The sequence below is a fragment of the Neophocaena asiaeorientalis genome, unplaced genomic scaffold (assembly GCF_003031525.2).
Source record: "Neophocaena asiaeorientalis asiaeorientalis breed wild unplaced genomic scaffold, Neophocaena_asiaeorientalis_V1.1 scaffold190, whole genome shotgun sequence".
NCBI lineage: Eukaryota > Metazoa > Chordata > Mammalia > Artiodactyla > Phocoenidae > Neophocaena > Neophocaena asiaeorientalis.
In genome coordinates, this window is record NW_020175017.1 from 6762868 (window position 1) to 6780781 (window position 17914).

The 17914-nt window shown below is 44.8% G+C and overlaps 1 protein-coding gene and 1 pseudogene across 1 annotated transcript in view; both read left to right on the forward strand.

Moving 5' to 3' along the window:
- Nucleotides 1-416: 416 nt before the first annotated feature.
- On the forward strand, nt 417-1041 carry LOC112411157 (phosphorylase b kinase regulatory subunit beta pseudogene; annotated as a pseudogene).
- Nucleotides 1042-17848: 16807 nt separating this feature from the next.
- NKX2-1 (NK2 homeobox 1) overlaps nt 17849-17914 on the forward strand; it is a 3923-nt gene continuing 3857 nt past the window's right edge. Inside the window, exon 1 of the mRNA XM_024762073.1 lies at nt 17849-17910. Coding sequence (XP_024617841.1) covers nt 17849-17910 — 62 coding nt within the window. The remainder of the gene's footprint in view (nt 17911-17914) is intronic.

Sequence of the window (17914 nt, forward strand, 5' to 3'; positions counted from 1 at the left end):
AAGTATTAAGTTTGGCTTGTGATGCTTATAATTAGAATCAATAATTTGCAATTGCAAGTTCACCTGATGCAGTCCTGTCCTCTTCATCCAATTTCTTAAGGTTCCTCTCAGTTTATGAACCTCTTAAAAGTATTAATATTCTAAGATCTGATAATTAAACCCTGTGGGATAAATCAAATCATTATTACAGAATTGTCAAGTTAACGTTGCTGCTGTTTCAAGGTCCAACAATGGGTCTCTTTTTCACTAAAAGGTGTAATGATGACTAGAATACCAAGATCTGGTATAGCCTACACTATGCTTCTAAAGCTTGGGCCTTTAACCCTTACATGTAGTCACACTGATTGTGACAAAAGAAAGATCTATGAGCTTGGCTATAAAATGTATGAGAGGTATTTTCTACTGCTACATGCACCATGATGATAAAGTTCAGCAGTTTAAACAAGACTCAACCCATGCCTAGTGAAGTTAAGCAACTTCTGTTGGATGTTTTGCAGCCTCAACAGCATGGAAGACGTTGACTAAGCAGGCATCAGATCAATGAGTCTTTGAATAGAACTTCAACTGGGTTCTCTGACCAAGCATTGCAGACCCTGCAAAAGACACTGAATGGTATCATTGCACCTAAGAGGCATTTACCATAGCAACCAATCTGTCAGACATGATCATGTATGAGAGGAATTTCTTTCTCCTTCTTGAAGACATATTGGAAAAGAGCAACTAGCCAAAGAACAGAGAGATCATCGTGGAGGTATTAATGGCTGTACCCATGGTACTCGAAAGAAATCTTCAGCCACACTTTCAAGACAAAAAGTAGATCTAGACAAACTAGTAAAAGAAGCATTTCATTAATTTCAAAAATATGAGATTCAAGTAAAGGAAGTTGAAAAAAAAGATGATATGGTTTTCTTTTACAACACTCTCTCCAATCCCCTGGAAAAAAGAGGAACATACAGCTATTTAACAAAGGCTCTGATAAATATTCTGCTGGAGGAGGAAGTCAAGCCAAGCAATAATGACCTGTGTTTGGTTAGCTGGTGAGACATGTAGAAGAAACTCTGTTGAGACACTTTGTCCAGAAGTGTGTTGTTTTGTTGAAGCTTAATCAAGGCATCCATAAATTAATGGACTGATTATGCTGGTGAGGTGCTTGCCATACTGTTGGCAGAGTTATTGGACCTCTTGAATGCTATGACCAACCTAATGGTAAGAAATATCTTTATTCAAGAGTAAAAAATTTGATGATCATTCCAATAGCAATAATAGTCTTCACTGAATGATAGAATACTTTTAAAATGGAAACTTGATCTGTGCTTGTTTAATGATCTAATAGAGCATGAGAATGAATCTGTGCTTTATGTCTTTTTATCGCTTGATATTGTCTCACAGGTCACTGAAGCTCTGCTTTTTTAAAAAATCTTTTTTCCTCTGCTTTTCAGATTGGATAATTTCTATTGATCTGTGTTCAAGTTCTTTGTCCCTTTCTTCTTCTGTCTCCAATCTTCTCTTCAGCTCATCCAGTGACTGTTTTTCCCATTTCATATGTTGTAGCTCTTTAGTTTCAGAATTTCCATTTGATTTATAAAATAGCATTTATTTCCCTTAAGTTCCCCATTTTGTTTAGCTATTATCAATAAAATATTTTAATTTGTCTTTGAATATATACATATATATTATTATATATATTTACCTCTTTAAATGTACTTTTCTGCTAATTCCAACATTTTGGTCATGTAGAATTCTGTTTCTATTAACTGCTTTTTCTTTTGACATTGGGAACTATCCTATGTCTTCACATGCCTAGCAATTTTTTATTATAATCTGGCCATTATGAATAATACATTTTAGGGTCTTTGGATTCTGAATTCCTTTATCTTCTGCTAATCTTCTTTGAAGAATACTCATTTTTGTTCTACCAGGAAGTTAAGTTACTAGCTGATCCCCCTTGAACTTGCAGAGCATTGGTTTAACACATTCCTAAGCATATTTATTGAAATATTTGCCCCTCACCTTGGAGGCCAATCTTTTAGTCCTGTGACATTGCCTTTTTTTCCAAGGCAAACTTTCTTTTGATGGAAAGCCAGAGGTGTTCACTGAATCCATTTAACTTGGTGAGAATCAAACTCCAAACTCTCCTGCTTTTACATTCTTCCAGGTACTGTTTTCTGCTGAGCTCCTTGGAATCTCTCCTGTGCGTAAGCATTTTGAGAGTTGGATTGTGATTTGAATAGCATTTAAATGCAAATTTGGGGTCTTCCCTCTCTCCACCCCAAACCCTCTACAGGGTTCCTCTGTTCTGGGATTTCCCTAACGTAATTTTTCAGGTAATTTTGCAGCCTCTAACTTCATGCTCTGATACCTCAAGCTGAAAACACTAGTCTTTTCTGTTCATCTTCTGTCTGACCTTTGTGTGGTCTGAGTAGTGCCCTCAGTGAAATAGCCTGGTAAACCTGGTTCTCACCCAGTGAATGGTTCCATTAAAGACTAGAACCCCCTTCAGTTTCTGCCTGCTTCTGATCATTTTCCAAAGCCTTCAAATAATTGTGTGTGTGTATGTGTCTGTGTGTGTGTGCATTGTCCAGAGTTTACTGTTGTCTGAGAAAAACTTAGTCTGATATAAGCTACTTTCCATGACCAGAATCAGAACTCCCATTCAAGAATACACACTTAAACAAGCTTTTAAGGTGATTCTTTTATACTCTAAAGTTTTGGAGCTGCTGTCTTAGATAAACTGTTGTTCTTAACTTTATCCTTTAAAAGTCATCTTTACTGCAAAAAAGAAGTTAAACTCTTTAGGTACATTAGTCACACTCCTTTTAACCGTGAAAGTAAAGTCCTGCAAAACATGATAACTATACTTTTCCCCACAATGTGTTCTTTGTTACTACAGTTTCCTAAAGGGACTGGAACCTGTCTGTTAAAAATCAGAGAACATTGTAGTAGAGTGGAAAGAATACAGTGTGGTACTCGGTTGTTAGGTTTTAAATGTGATAATGCCTAAAGTAAAGGTCCAATAATATCAAAATTACCCTAGAAAATCCTATAAAATGGTGACAAAAATTTGTGTATATAATTTGATACAGTAATTTGTATGTGCATTAAAATTTGAGAACTACTGAGCTAGACAAAAATGGTAATACAAAGAAACTCTCTAAGCAGTGGGTGGACATTCAAACTATCCTGCTGTCAAAATAACTACAAAATTAGAAGATGTGAATGGGGAGCAGGTAGAGAATTCTTAAAACTCCCTGTTTGTCAACCCAATCCAAAAATGGGCAGAAGACCTAAATAGACCTTTCTCCAAAGAAGATATACAGATTGACAACAAACACATGAAAGGATGCTCAACATCACTAATCATTAGAGAAATACAAATCAAAACTACAATGAGATAGCACCTCACACGGGTCAGAATGGCCATCATCAAAAGGTCTACAGGGCTTCCCTGGTGGTGCAGTGGTTGAGAGTCCACCTGACGATGCAGGAGACAGGGGTTCGTGCCCTGGTCTGGGACAATCCCACATGCCGCGGAGCGGCTAGGCCTGTGAGCCATGGCCTCTGAGTCTGCGCGTCCGGAGCCTGTGCTCCGCAATGGGAGAGGCCACAATAGTGAGAGGCCTGCGCACCGAAAAAAAAAAAAAAAGGTCTACAAACAATAAATGCTGGAGAGGGTGTGGAGAAAAGGGAACCCTCTTGCACTGTTGGTGGGAATGTAAATTGATACAGCCACTATGGAGAACAGTATGGAAGTTCCTTAAAAATCTAAAAGTAGAGCTACCATACGATCCAGCAATCCCACTACTGGGCATATACCCTGAGAAAACCATAATTCAAAAAGAGTCATGTACCACAATGTTCACTGCAGCTCTATTTACAATAGCCAGGAATGGAAGCAACCTAAGTGTCCATCGACAGATGAATGGATAAAGAAGATGTGGCACATATATACAATGGAATATTACTCAGCCAAGAAAAGAAACGAAATTGAGTTATTTGTAGTGAGGTGGATGGACCTAGAGTCTGTCATACAGAGTGAAGTAAGTCAGAAAGAGAAAAACAAATACTGTATGCTAATGTATATATATGGAATCTAAAAAAAAAAATGGTTCTATTGAACCTAGACTCAGGACAGGAATAAAGACACAGACATAGAGAATGTACTTGAGGACACGGGGAGGGAGAGGGGTAAGCTGGGACGAAGTGAGAGAGTGGCATGGACATATATACACTACCAAATGTAAAATAGATAGCTAGTGGGAAGCAGCCACATAGCACAGGGAGATCAGCTCAGTGCTTTGTGACCACCTAGAGGGGTGGGATAGGGAGGGTGGGAGGGAGACGCAAGAGGGAGGAGATATGGGGATATCTATATATATCTATATATATCTATATATATCTATATATATGTGTAGCTGATTCGCTTTGTTATAAAGCAGAAACTAACACACCATTGTAAAGCAATTATACTCCAATAAAGATGTGACTTCTCTTGTGTTTTGGAATATGACATGCTGACAATCAAAACTTAGCTCTACTACTTAGTAGCTATGTAATCTTCAGCAATTCGCTTAACCTTTCTGAGTCTTGGTTTCCTCATCTATAAAAATTGGGAACCCTTCTTTTGTAATATGAATGCCAAAATGCCTGGAACATTTCCTAGGACATGTCAGAAGCGAGGGTCCTGGACTTTCTCTCTATCTAAGAGTATTCCCCAAGCTTTGTTCTCAAAAGACCCAGGCAAATTCATTTCTGATGATTGGTTTGGATTCAATCTATCTTCTCCCAATACCTTTTTTTTTGTTTGTTTGTTTTGTTTTTGTTTTGCAGTACGCGGGGCTCTCACTGTTGTGGCCTCTCCCGTTGCGGAGCACAGGCTCCGGATGCACAGGCTCAGCAGCCATGGCTTACGGGCCCAGCTGCTCCACGGCATGTGGGATCCTCCCGGACCGGGGCACGAACCCGTGTTCCCTGCATCGACAGGCAGACTCTCAATCACTGCGCCACCAGGGAAGCCCAATACCTTGTTTTTAAAGGGAGCAAGATTTCAATGAACAACTTCAACTTACACACAAGTGAACCTTTTGAAAACTTATATTTCCTGCTCATTTTCCCAAAAGAATGCAACTTGATGGATAATTTATAAGAGGCTTAGTCAAGAGAAGAATAACCATGATAATGACGATTACATCCCAGAAAGGGCTTACTCTATTGATTATAGAGTGCCTAACTCTGATATCTCCATTTATAAATACACTACCTGCTGTTCTGGGAGCAATCAGTGGTAGTTCTATAATTTTCATATAGGATACGGTGAGAGGTGACAATCTTGTGTGCCTTCAGGCAGATGGTAGGCAGGGCCATGAAACTGTACTTATACAAGGTAATAAAAATAAACTTTCCATATCAGAGGCTGGAGGGAATTTTGAGTTTGTTGGAGAAGAGGTGAAGCCCTCTCAATGCTTCTCACTTTGTGCTGTCCCTGGAAACAATGTAAGCCAGAAGACAGTGGAACATCTTTAAAATATTGCAAGAAAAAAAAATACTGAACACCTATAATTCTGTACCCAATGAAACTATCTTTGGAAAATGGAGATTAAAATAAAGACATTTTCAGATATGCAAAAGCTGAAAGAATTTATCACCATCAGATCTGCACTACAAAAGAAATATTTAAAAGGAATTCTTTAGGCAGAAGGAAAGTAATACCAGGTGGAAATATGGATCTACTGAAGAGCACTGGAAATAGTAACTATGTGTGAAATAGAAAAGTCTTTTTCCCTTAGTATTTAAATCTCATTAAAAGATAACTGACTGTGTAAAACAAAGGTAGTAAACATTTACTGTGGAGGTTATAATATATTTAGAAATAAAATGTATGACAACAGTAGCACAAAGGACAGAAGGCAAAGAGTTGGAAGTAGTCATTTGTGAGGTTCTTATACTACATATAAAGTGGTACATCATTTGAAGGTAAACTGCAATAAGTTAAATTAAATCTTAAAGCAGCTACTGAAATAACACAACAAAAAAATATAGCTAATAAGCCAAAAGAAGGAGATAAAATGGAGTCATAGAGAGTACTCATTGAATACAAAAGAAGACCAAAAAAGAGGGAAAGGGGAACAAAGGAACAGCCTCAAATAGAATACAAATAGTAAAGATGGTCAATTTAGCCCCAACAACAGCAATAATCACATTAAAGGCAACTGCTCTAAATATCCCAATTAAAGGCAAAAATTGTAGAGTTGGACTAAAAGCAAGACCCAACTATATGCTGCTTACAAGAAACCACATTAACTCTAAAGACACAAATAGGCTAAAAATAAAAGAAAGAAAATAGATACATGATGCTAATACTAATCAAAGTAAAGCCATATTAATATCAGAAAAAGAAGAGATCAGAACATGGAATAATACCAGAAATAAAAGGAGTCATTTCATAAGGGTAAAGTGTTGAATTCAAGAGGACGTAACAATCCAAAATGTTTATGAACCTAGTAACAGAGCTTCAAAATACATGAAGCAAGAGCTGATATACCTGTAAGAAGAAATAGAGAAACCTACAATTATAGTTGAAGATTTCAATCTCTCTCTCTTAACAATTGATAGAACAAGTAGACAGAATAACAATAAGAGCACAGAAGACTTGAATAACACTATGAAGAAAGTTGCCCTAATTGACATTTATAGAACACTCCACTCAGCTTTAGCAGAGTAAAAATTCTTTGCAAATGTACTCATAGATTTACGAAGAGAAGCCATATTCTGAGCTATTAAACAAGTCTCAATAAAAATATTTGAGTCACACAAAGTAAGTACAGCAAGTACTCTGATCACAGTAGAATCAACAGTACAACAGAATCACAATACATCACAAGAGAAATCAATAACAGCAAGATGTCTGGGAAATCCCCAAACTTTTGGAAATTAAAAAAACATAAATCTATGTAACCCAAGAGTCAAAGAAGAATTCAAAACAAATTAGAAAATATTTTAACTGATTTGCAAATGTAAGTGAAAAGACAACTTATCAAAATGTACAGGATACAGCTAAAGCAGTGCTTATAAGGGAAATTTGTAGCACTAAATGCCTATTTAGAAAAGAAGTTCTCTATAGTGGGCTGAATTGTGACTTCCAAAAAGATATGTCCACATCCTAGCCCCGAGACCATGCGAATGTTACCTTATTTGGAAAAAGTCTTTGCAGTTATAATTAAGAATCTTGAGATGAGGAGATCGTCATTATCCAGGTAAGCTGTACATGCCATCACAAGCATCTTTATAAGAGAGTGGCAAAGAGAAACACACACAGAAGGAAAGACCATGTGAAACGGAGACAGAGATTGGAGTAATGTATTCACAAGTCAAGGAATGCCAACAGCCATCAGAAGCTGGAAGAGGCAAGGAAGGGAATCTCCCCTAGAGACCCAGAAAGAATGCAAACCTGCTGACACCTTGATTTCTGACTTCGGGCCTTCAGAACTGTGAGAGTATAAATTTCTGTGTTAAGCCTCCAAGTTTGTGGTGATTTGTTACAGCAACCACAGGAAACTCATATAGTCTCAAATCAGTGACCTCATTTTCCATGTTAAAAAACTAGAAGAAGAAAAAAAAAACTAGAAAAAGTGCAAATTAAGCACACACTGTTAGCAGAATAAAAGAAATAATAAAGATGGGAACAGAAATCATTGAAGTGGAAAACATAAAATCAATACAAGAAAATCAATGAAACCAAAAGTGGAGTCTTCGAAGAGATCAATAAAATTGATAAATCTCTAGCTAGACTTCTCAAAAAAGAGAGACAGAGGGAAGATACAAGTGACTGATATCAACAATAGAAGAGGTGATGACATAACTCTAGACCCTACAGGTATTAAAAGGATAATAAGGAAATAGCTTATATGAATAATTTTATTTCAACAACTTAGATGAAATGGACAAATTTCATTGAAAGACACAAACTACCAAAGCTCACTCAGGAAGAAATAGATAATCTGAATATCTATTTTCATAATATACATGTATAATTTTCCCACAAAGGAAACTCCAGGCCAGATGGCTTCACTGGCAAAGTCTACCAGACATTCAAGCATTTGCCGAAGACATACAAATTTTTCACAAACTCTTCCAGAAAACTGAAGAGGTAGGGATATTTCTCAACTCATTCTGTATAGCCAGCCTCTGATACCAGAATTAGACAAAGCCATCACAAGAAAAGAAAATTACAGATTAATGTGCTCATGAACATAGATGCAGAAGTTCTTAAGTAACCTTTGACAAATTAAATACAACAGTGTATAAAATGAGTAACAAATGATGACCAAGTAGAGTTTATCTCAGAAAGGCCAGATTGGTTTAACATTCAAAAATCAATTAATGTGGGCTTCCCTGGTGGCGCAGTGGTTGCGAATCCGCCTGCCAATGCAGGAGACATGGGTTCGAGCCCTGGTCCGGGAAGATCCTACATGCCACGGAGCAACTAAGCCCGTGTGCCACAACAACTGAGCCTGTGCTCTAGATCCCGCGAGCCACAACTACTGAGCCCGTATGCCACAACTACTGAAGCCCACGCGCCTAGAGCCCGTGCTCTGCAACAAGAGAAGCCACCGCAGTGAGAAGCCCGCGCACCGCAACGAAGAGTAGACCCCGCTCGCCGCAACTAGAGAAAAGCCTGAGTGCAACAGCGAAGACCCAACACAGCCAAAAATAAAAAATAAAATAAATAAATTTTAAAAAATCAATTAATGTAATTCAACAAATTAACAGACCAAAACTGAAAAATCAAGTGGTCATATCTCAAGAGATGCAGTAAAAGCACTGGACAAAATCCAACATCCATTCCTGACATAAACTCTCCAGTAAAGAGGACTAGAAGGGAACTCCTTCAAACTGTTACATGGCCATCTACATAAAGCCTATGGCTAACGTCATGCTTAAGACAAAAGATTGAATGCTTTGATAGCCATACATGTAACATCTCACCCAGCTATTCTGCTCCTAGGTATTTACCCAAGACAAATGAAAGCATTAATGTTTATAGCATCCTTATTTGTAATAGCCCCAAACTGGAAATAACCCAAATGTTCATCCACAGGTGAATGGACAAGGCACATTTGGTATATCCATACGATTGAGTACTATTCAGCAATGATACCGACAACAATAATAATAAACCAACCTATAGATGCATGTGACAACATTGATGAATCTCAAAATAATTATGCTAAGTACAAAAAGCCAGATGAAATAGAGTGCATACTGTTTGATTCCATTTATGTGTAATTCTAGAGAATGATAACTAATCTATAGGGACTGAAAGCCACTAGTCTGATTGCCTAGTAATCAGGATGAGTACGGAGAGGAATAAGAGAGAGGGCTTACTCTAAGCGTCATGAGAAACTTTTGGGGTGTTATACATGTTTATTATCTCGATTGTGATTATGGTTTCATGGGTGTATACATGCATCAGAACATTTAATTTAATGCTGAATACATGTGCAGTTTATTGTATGTCGGTTATACTTCAATAAATCTATTTAAAATGAATAAAATTGTGAGAAGTTTAGGGAGGCTAGAGTGTAAAGGGGTAGGTAGGAAGGCAGGGAGAAATCAGTTTGAAGAGATAGGTGAGTGTCTGTCCTGTGGACAGGATCATGGACTAGACTAGAGAAAGCCTAATGGTAGAAACAAGAACTGAGTGATTAGGCAATAGATGATATACCGCATTGACGAAGGCAGTGAAAGGAGAGAAGAACTGGTTATGAAGAAGTGGGGCTGGATCTGGGAGACCTCTACGATGTGGAATTGATATGGCTTTATGACCAGTTGGTCTTATCAGATATCTGATACTCAGATATCTGGCTTGGAAGCTGCTTTAGACTGAATTTTGCTCCCCCAAATTCATATGTTGAACCCCTAACCTTCAATGTGACTGTATCTGCAGATAGGGTATTTAGGAGGTAATTAATGTTAAGTATGTTAATGAGGTTGTACAGGTGGGCCCTAACCCAATAGGACTGTAGCCTTGTGAGATGAGGAAGAAATAGAAATCTTTCTTTATCATGTGAAGACATGGTGAGGAGGAACTGTGTGCAAGCCAGAAAGCGTCTTCCCCTGAAACTGAACCCTGCAGGACCTTGATCTTGGACTTTCCAGCTTCCAGAACTGTGAGAAAGTTAATTTCTGTTTTTTAAGCCCCTCAGTCTATGGTGTTTGTTATGGCAGCCTAAGAAGACTAACACAAGCTTTTGGGAGGTAGTTGGGTTGCGGGGGTTGCGGATATGTTCATGCCGCTCACCTAGATCAAGAACACAGGTGAAGCAAGTTGCAGCAGTGCTTTGAGTTCAGACTAGGATATGTTATGTTTGGTGGACATTCACATGAGGACGTAAACAATTGGAAACATAGGTCTGAAGCTCTGGAGAGAGATTGGCTGGAGGCACATATTTGGGAACCGTCAGCAATCAGTGGCAGTTGAAACCATGGAGATGGGTATACTGTTGGGGAGGAAAGTCCAGCAATGGAGAAGAAATGGCCAGAGACAGAGGATAAGAACCATTATTGAGTGGTGATTCTGAAGCCAATGAGAGAATTTTGAAAAGAGTTGATTAACAGTATCAAATGGTGCAGCACACGGGGACATGTTTCTGGGGACATGTTAAGTGTTTGGCATCAAGGACCCTACAGTCTAGCTGAAAAGAGAATACAAATGCATATGAAACAATTAGGAAATCATTCAGCTAGGGTAAATTGTCTTATTAGTGTGACAGAGAAGTGCAGTAAAGATTTGTCCATTCTCTACAAATGTGTTGAGCTCCTACTGTGTGTCTGATGTTTAGTTGCTGGATGAGGCACTTGGGCTTTTTATTTTTTTTATTTTTTAACATCTTTTTTGGAGTATAATTGCTTTACAATGGTGTGTTAGTTTCTGCTTTATAACAAAGTGAATCAGTTATACATATACATATGTTCCCATATCTCTTCCCTCTTGCCTCTCCCTCCCTCCCGCCCTCCCTTTCCCACCCCTCTAGGTGGTCACAAAGCACCGAGCTGATCTCCCTGTGCTATGGGGTTGCTTCCCACTAGCTACCTATTTTACGTTTGGTAGTGTATATGTGTCCGTACCACTCTCTCACTTTGTCACAGCTTACCCTTCCCCTCCCCATATCCTCAAGTCCATTCTCTAGTAGGTCTGTGTCTTTATTCCTGTCTTACTCCTAGGTTCTTCATGACATTTTTTTTCTTAGATTCCATATATATGAGTTAGCATACAGTATTTGTTTTTCTCTTTCTGACTTACTTCACTCTGTATGACAGACTCTAGGTCCATCCACCTCACTACAAATAACTCAATTTTGTTTCTTTTTATGGCTGAGTAATATTCCACTTGGGCTTTTTAAAAAGAAGGGTGTGACTGAATTACAGGGATGCAAATAATGATATTCTGGTGAAGTGGAAAAGAACAAAAGCAGAGTAATTTAGGTAATATGGGACGAGATGGAGAGGATCCAGTCTTGACAGGAGTCCAAGGAGGGGAGAATAATTGGGAGAAAGCCTGGATGGGTGAGTTGGTGCCAGAGATTAGAAGACTGTGGGGTGCCCACCCTAGTATAGCTAGTCTCAGAAGTATTCTTGCTCCAGTATTTTCTAGGCACTAAGCACCTATAGCTGCAACAGCGAGTAGAGCCTTCTCATGTCGAGCAAGTAGGGCCACAGCTTTCTGCAGGTTTCGGATATGCAGAAAGTACAAGCTGCTTCACTGGCTACCAAATACGTGTACAATTGCTGTCATGCATGGAGGGAGAACTTTCATAACGAGATTCCAACGCAAAGCATAATTAGAAGAGGGCTTTAGGTATCACAGCACCTTCCGTGGCCCTTTCAAATAGTGTGTGTGTGAGGCTGGGTGATCCCAAGAGTCCATTATAACCTATATTGCAATGGGTTTGGCAAGTAGATATGTGGCCGGATGGATAATACAGTGAATAGTTAGATGGACAAATTCGTGGCGGACGAACCACTAGGGACAGGACCAGTCGCCTGGGGAACTAATTAAAGCTTCTCCAGGACCGCCCTGAGGGTGCAGTTCTCCTGATGGCCGGAAGAGGGCGCTGCGGATAGTCTCGATCTGCAGCTGTCCACGACAGAGTCCTGGGCCGCGAAGGAGCAGCTAGCCGTGGTCACGTCCCGGAAACCCCAGAGCTGCAGACATCTCCCAGAGAGCTTCTGGGGTTGGTACTGCGGCTACCTGAAACTGCCCGGGCCAAGTGTTGGAGGCGGGGGAATGGTGGGAGGTTGGAGAGGAGAAAGGAGCAGAGGAAGAAAACCCAGCGCTGTTGCTGACTCCGCGGGAAACGCGAATGCTGAAAACCCATGGGAGCACACTGCTGGGGCTGTGGTTTGCTGAGAGATACAAGTTAGAAAGAGCTGCGGGTTTCGGCGGTCTAAAGCTGAATGCGGCCGCATACGGACCCTGGGGCGAAACAGCGGTGCCGCCGCAAGGATCCTTACCGAATCTGTCTTTTAGGCCTCAGGACTCAGCAGCAGCTACAAAACTTTGCTGCGAGCTGCCCGCGCCCCAGGGCGCCTGCACGGGTGCCCCTACTCCTTAGCATGGGGGCTTCCCGTATCTGTCCTGAGCATGGTGGAATCACCACTATCCACTCTCTCGCCTGTTTAGAGGCTCTTAATTTTAACAGTAATGAAGAACTGGGAAGAAACAGAAGCCGATTCGCTGTGAAGCTCAGGCTCGGATCCTGCATCTGTCTCCTGCGTCGCCCCGCATCGGCCTTGCTGAGTCTCCCAGCAGCTGCAGGCCCGCGTCCCCCGCTTCCCACCCACGACATCTCGGTTTTCCCCATTTCAATGGGTGCTGCTAGCACTGAGTCCCCCTTCTCTCTGCTTTGTAACCCAGTCCCCAAATTCTCTCCTTACCCTAAGCCCCTTCCTGCCAGGGGGCGCCTCTGGCGTTAGTGGAGAGGGTAAGGGCTCTGACTATAACTTGGGATGAGTTGAATCTAGGCTTGAACTGTGTGACATGAAAATAGGAGGGTTTCAAGACCACAGGTATCAACTTCTGGAGGGCTTGACCTGACAGGACACGTTTCTTTGACACCAGAGAGCTGAGGGTGGGAGTCTCCTCTTTTCCTGGAGGATGCTGGCCTTCACATGCGCAATCTCGCCTCTTATTCCAACCCCAGAGTCCCGAGTGGAGTGCAGGGAGAGGGCTGCACAGGAGCCGCGCTGGGACGTCCTAGTGTCATCCCCCTCCTCGGTCCTGCTCTCAGGACCTGCCCAGAGGCCACGGTTTGAGGAGAGCATCCCCCAAAGAAAGGCCACCCTCAAAGATCCTAGATGGTCAAGGTGAGACGGAGAGCAGTTAGAGGAATCTCCAAATCTCTTCTTCGCCCCGCGTCTGCGAAATCCTCCTCCGGAAAGCTGCCGGACTGTACTCCCTGGGGCTTCGCTTCTCGAGAGGTTCTCAATTTTGGTGCCTGGGAAAAGGGCACAGAGGGGTCCTGTGAGATCCTTCAGGGAGAGGAAGACGCTCTCCAGAGGGGGCTCCGGATACTCTCTCAGTTCCTTGCATCTCGGGGTTGGAAACCAGCGATCCCCAGAGCCCAGCTGCGTTCCTGCTTTCTGCTCCCTGGGCGGGGTTGCCTTGAAGGCACCCGGAAACCCAGCTCAGCCTGGCTCTGGAGTCTGCGCCTGGCTGAGGAACACTTGCCTTCCTCTGGCCTGGGCACAGGAGCAGCGAGGGGGCAGAGAGCTTCCTGCAGAGTAAGAGGCCTGGATTCACAGTTTCTATACACCCAAGATACAGAGCCAAAAGTAATAACCCCTTCCATGTGCTAGCGAATTTTATGATTTACAAACTCATGTACATCCCTAGCACAACCTGGGAGGTACACCAGACAGGTTAGGATCATTTCTGCAGCCCAGGAAACAGGTGCTAAGAGACTTTGTTTCCTTAATTCAACATTTCTTGAGGCAATGGAGGATTCGAGGATAAATAAAGCAAGGACTAGCTCTTGGAGGAGGGAGTGCGGGGGGCTGAAAATAACACCCTAGTTTACTCTGGCCGTAAGGGTAGTGGCTCCAGACTGTGACAGGCGTCCACTAGAGCTATACCACATGGCTGAAAAGTGGCAAAGCTGGGGCTGGAACTGGGAGCTCTGACTTACATTCAAGAGCCTTGCCCACAACCCCTGGCCTTTTGAAGATCAGGAAATGGTGCATAAACACACAGACACACAAAACTTCATTACGACCCTCTCTATCTCGGTTGAAGCCTGAAGTTAACATTTGTCACAAGCTACATATTATCTGAAGGATTTGTTGTTAATTTGTAAGCTCCATGTAGGTAGGAGCCTCAGCTAGCTTATTTAAGGCTGAATTTTCAAACCTAGCTCGGCGCCTGGCACAGATCCCACACTTAATATTTGTTGAATGAATCACAAATTGCAATAACTCAGAGCAAAATAACACCACCAGGAACCAGGTCGCTCCCTTCCCTAGGGAGTTTGAAGGACCATAAAGGGAATTAGAAAAATGGGGGGAGGGAAGAAGATAGGCTTTGCCATCTCATCATCCCCCACCTGGTCCGAGCTATAGCCCCGAATTAGCCTTCTGTATGAGCCTTCTAAGTTCTCAAGAGGTCCAGAAGGGAAAGAAGGTCATTTCCCTCTGGCCGGGAGGCTGGTGAGCAAAGGCTGATGGCAGCTCCGCGTGTCTCGGACCTGGCCTGGGCCTGCACCTCCCGGGCTCCTAGATTCCGTGCCAAGCCGCAGCCAGCCAAGCAGAGCGTGGCCGAGATTGAGGCGGGTGTGGGAGACCGCACCTGGGAAAACTCCTTGAGAGGCCTGAGCTGGGCCTCGCTCTGTGACCACCCCACCGCACCACCTCGCCCAGGAGCGAGCTGGCTGAAGGCTAAGGGAAGATGCGCAGGCCCCACAGGGTGGACTCGGGCTTCCCAAGTATCCCCTGCAATCATGGAGAAACTACTGGTTTAACCGGGGTCCGCCCGGTTTAAGATGAGTCGGTCGGTGGGTGGCTGGGGAGGGGGGCTAGAAGAAAGGACACTCTGGTCCAGAAGAGGTGTTGGGCTCAGGAGAGGGACTCTCAAGGCCTTTGCTTGGACCAGCCCAGAGATATGGGTAGCCACCTTTCCCCCACAAGGCGCCTTGGTCTTCGGGCTTATTCTTGGCAGTGCAGCGGATCTGGGAAAAGTTGCGGAGCGGTGCGTGTGTGAAGGGGCAGAAGCAGAAGAGGCGCAGGGGCAGGTGCCTCAAGGTGCAGCAGTGGCCCAGACGAGGTCCAGAGGAGAGCAGGTGCTGGCGCGTGCCGTGCTGGGGGAGCATGGAGCACAATCTCGGTTGCGGAGGGCAGGGGGCGTGCAGCAGGAGCCCTTGCCTTCCACCCCCGTACTTCGAGCTCCCGCTGCTGCTCAGGGCCCCAACCCAACGCCTGCCAGCTGCCTGCGTGGCTTCGGGTCCTCGTCCCGTCCGCGAGCCTGGGCTGGGGGCGGGGAGCTGCCAGCCACGTGCCTGCTTCGGAGCTGAAAGCTTCCGAGGGACCAAGGCCGAGGAGGCATGGCTCAAGGACTGCGGAAGATTCACCCAACTCTTCCCTTCACTCAGATTCAGGGCTTTAACGCGAGGAAGAGGGGTATGCTAATAATAACAATACAGAAATCGCGAGCGCTGGCACCGAACTTTAAGTATTTCCAGAGCTTTCAAAGCACTTTCATGTGCCCGATTTTATTTGAATCTTACAAAAACCGTGTGAAGAATTACCGCTATTTCTAAATGGCACTGAGACTGGGAGAGACGTACAACGTTCTACACTGAGTGTTTCTTACATTTACTAATAATATAAAATAATGGAGAGGGAGAGAGAGAAAGAAGACGGGAGATTGGGAGACCCATCCCGCCTTGGCATTAAGACCCCAGATGAGACGCAGGCCCAGGGCTGGGGGCCCAATTGCAAACAAGATCTGTATTCAGTTTTGTCCACTCTGCTCAGTTTTGTCCTTTGTCCGTTCACTTGAGCCCAGTGTCGTCCTCTTCCCTCCTCGCTCCCAGGACTTAGGCATCGCATTGACCAAGGCGCAGTTGATGGGGGTCTGAGTCCTTCCTGAGAGCGCCCCCCAGAGAAGTCCCTTGGAAGGAAGGGCAATGAGCGACCTGGCGCCCGTCTTTCGAAGCACGACCGACGAGTGCACCTCGGCGCTCATACACAGGTTTGCCTGCCCCAAAGCCAACAAGCGGGCCCAGAAACATGGGCCCGTGCGGTAGGCAGGAGATGGGCGTGCCCTGAGCTTTCTCTCCCCTCTTAAGGGGCATAGGTGGTGAGGAAACTGAATATAGTATGTAAGTTGGCTTTGTATTGAGGGAGTGCAGAGCACTTCTCAAGGGGAGGATTGAAATCTTGAAATAAAAAGCCAATAAACAAAACAACTTTCCCTACAACGATTGCTATTAATGGAAAAGGCGTCTAACCTGCTGAATTAAATCGTTCAAAAGAGCCTGTTCATCATCGGGAGCTCCTCTACAAGGAGGGGAAAGAAAATGTGAAAACAAAACCAAAATCGAGAAGCCTCCTTAACTGGCCCCCGCAGTGTCTTGGAGGCCCCTGCCCAACCTGAGAGCCCTCTGCCCTCCCAGACCCCGGCGCGGAGAGGAGGCTAAAACAGCTAAAAAGAAAACAAAACAACAACAAAACGTTTACTATCCAAGGGGAAAAGTCGGAGTGGGTCTCCGGATCTGCACCGCACAGGGCTCGGCTCCGTAGTCCACTGTGCTTGGAGGCCCGGGCCTGGCCAGAGCGGCGCGGCGGATGCCTCCGGCCGGGCTGGGGAGCGCAGCCCACAGTTTCTCCTCTCCAGGCGCCCAAGGACCCTCAAGGCGCGGGGCGCACACTTGAAGCCTGAGAACGCGCAGACAGGAAACCCACTTCCTCCTAAGCAGTTTCTTGCTACCCGGATGAGAGGCGCCCAGCTGAAGCAGAATGATCCTCATCTACTAATATCCAGAGTGGCCACAAAGCGACTGGCCATTTATGCCGGCGCTTTGAACAAAGATATTTGGTTACTGCCGGGGGAGCAAGTGCGCTTTTGCATGGTTGAGCTCCGGGTGGAGGCAAGCCTCAACCCAGCCTCCCGCCCGCTCAGCTGCTCACGCCCGGGGACTCGCCCCCTCCCGGCCAGCTCGTCCCGCCGGGGTTCAGGCTCAGTTCCACCCGGCAACAGGCGGGCGGGCACTCACGACGCTCCCTGCCCGAGCCCTCTCTGAAGCATCAGGGGGGAAAACACCGTGACCCTGGGCTCGGGTGCTGGGGCTGTGATGTCCTCGGAAAGTCAGCTCCAGTCCCAGAACCCCGCGTGTCCGGGCGATGGGCGAGGGTCGGGGACACCAGGTTTGTTCGAGGTGGAGCAACTTCAGCGATGGCCCTTCGCGTTAATCCCCCCAGCTTCTCAGCTCGGGCGGCCAGTGGTGTCCTTGCCTTAGCAGGGGATGGGGGTGGGGAAGGGTAGCCGAGTGTGGGTTGGAGGAGGCGTGAAGCAGGGGGCCCTAGCCCTCTGGGAAGACCCTGAGCTGGGGGGAGGGCGGCGCGGGGATCTGGGACAGCCTCTCGGCGGCAGCCGATCCCCTGCTCGGCGCCTCCTCCGCCCGCTGGGATTCTCTCTCGGGTAGGGGGAAAGGGGGCGGGGAGCAGAGGTGTCCTTCTGACGGCGGCAGAAGAGGCAGACAGACTGACAGACACGCAGACCAACAGTGGAGCCCCAGGGTTCGTCCCCTGACTCCCGAGCTCCTTTGGTGGCGACTGGGGCTCGGCGCTGCGAAGCCAGATGTGGTCCGGAGGCGGTGGGAAGGCGCGGGGCTGGGAGGCCGCGGCGGGAGGGAGGACCAGCCCC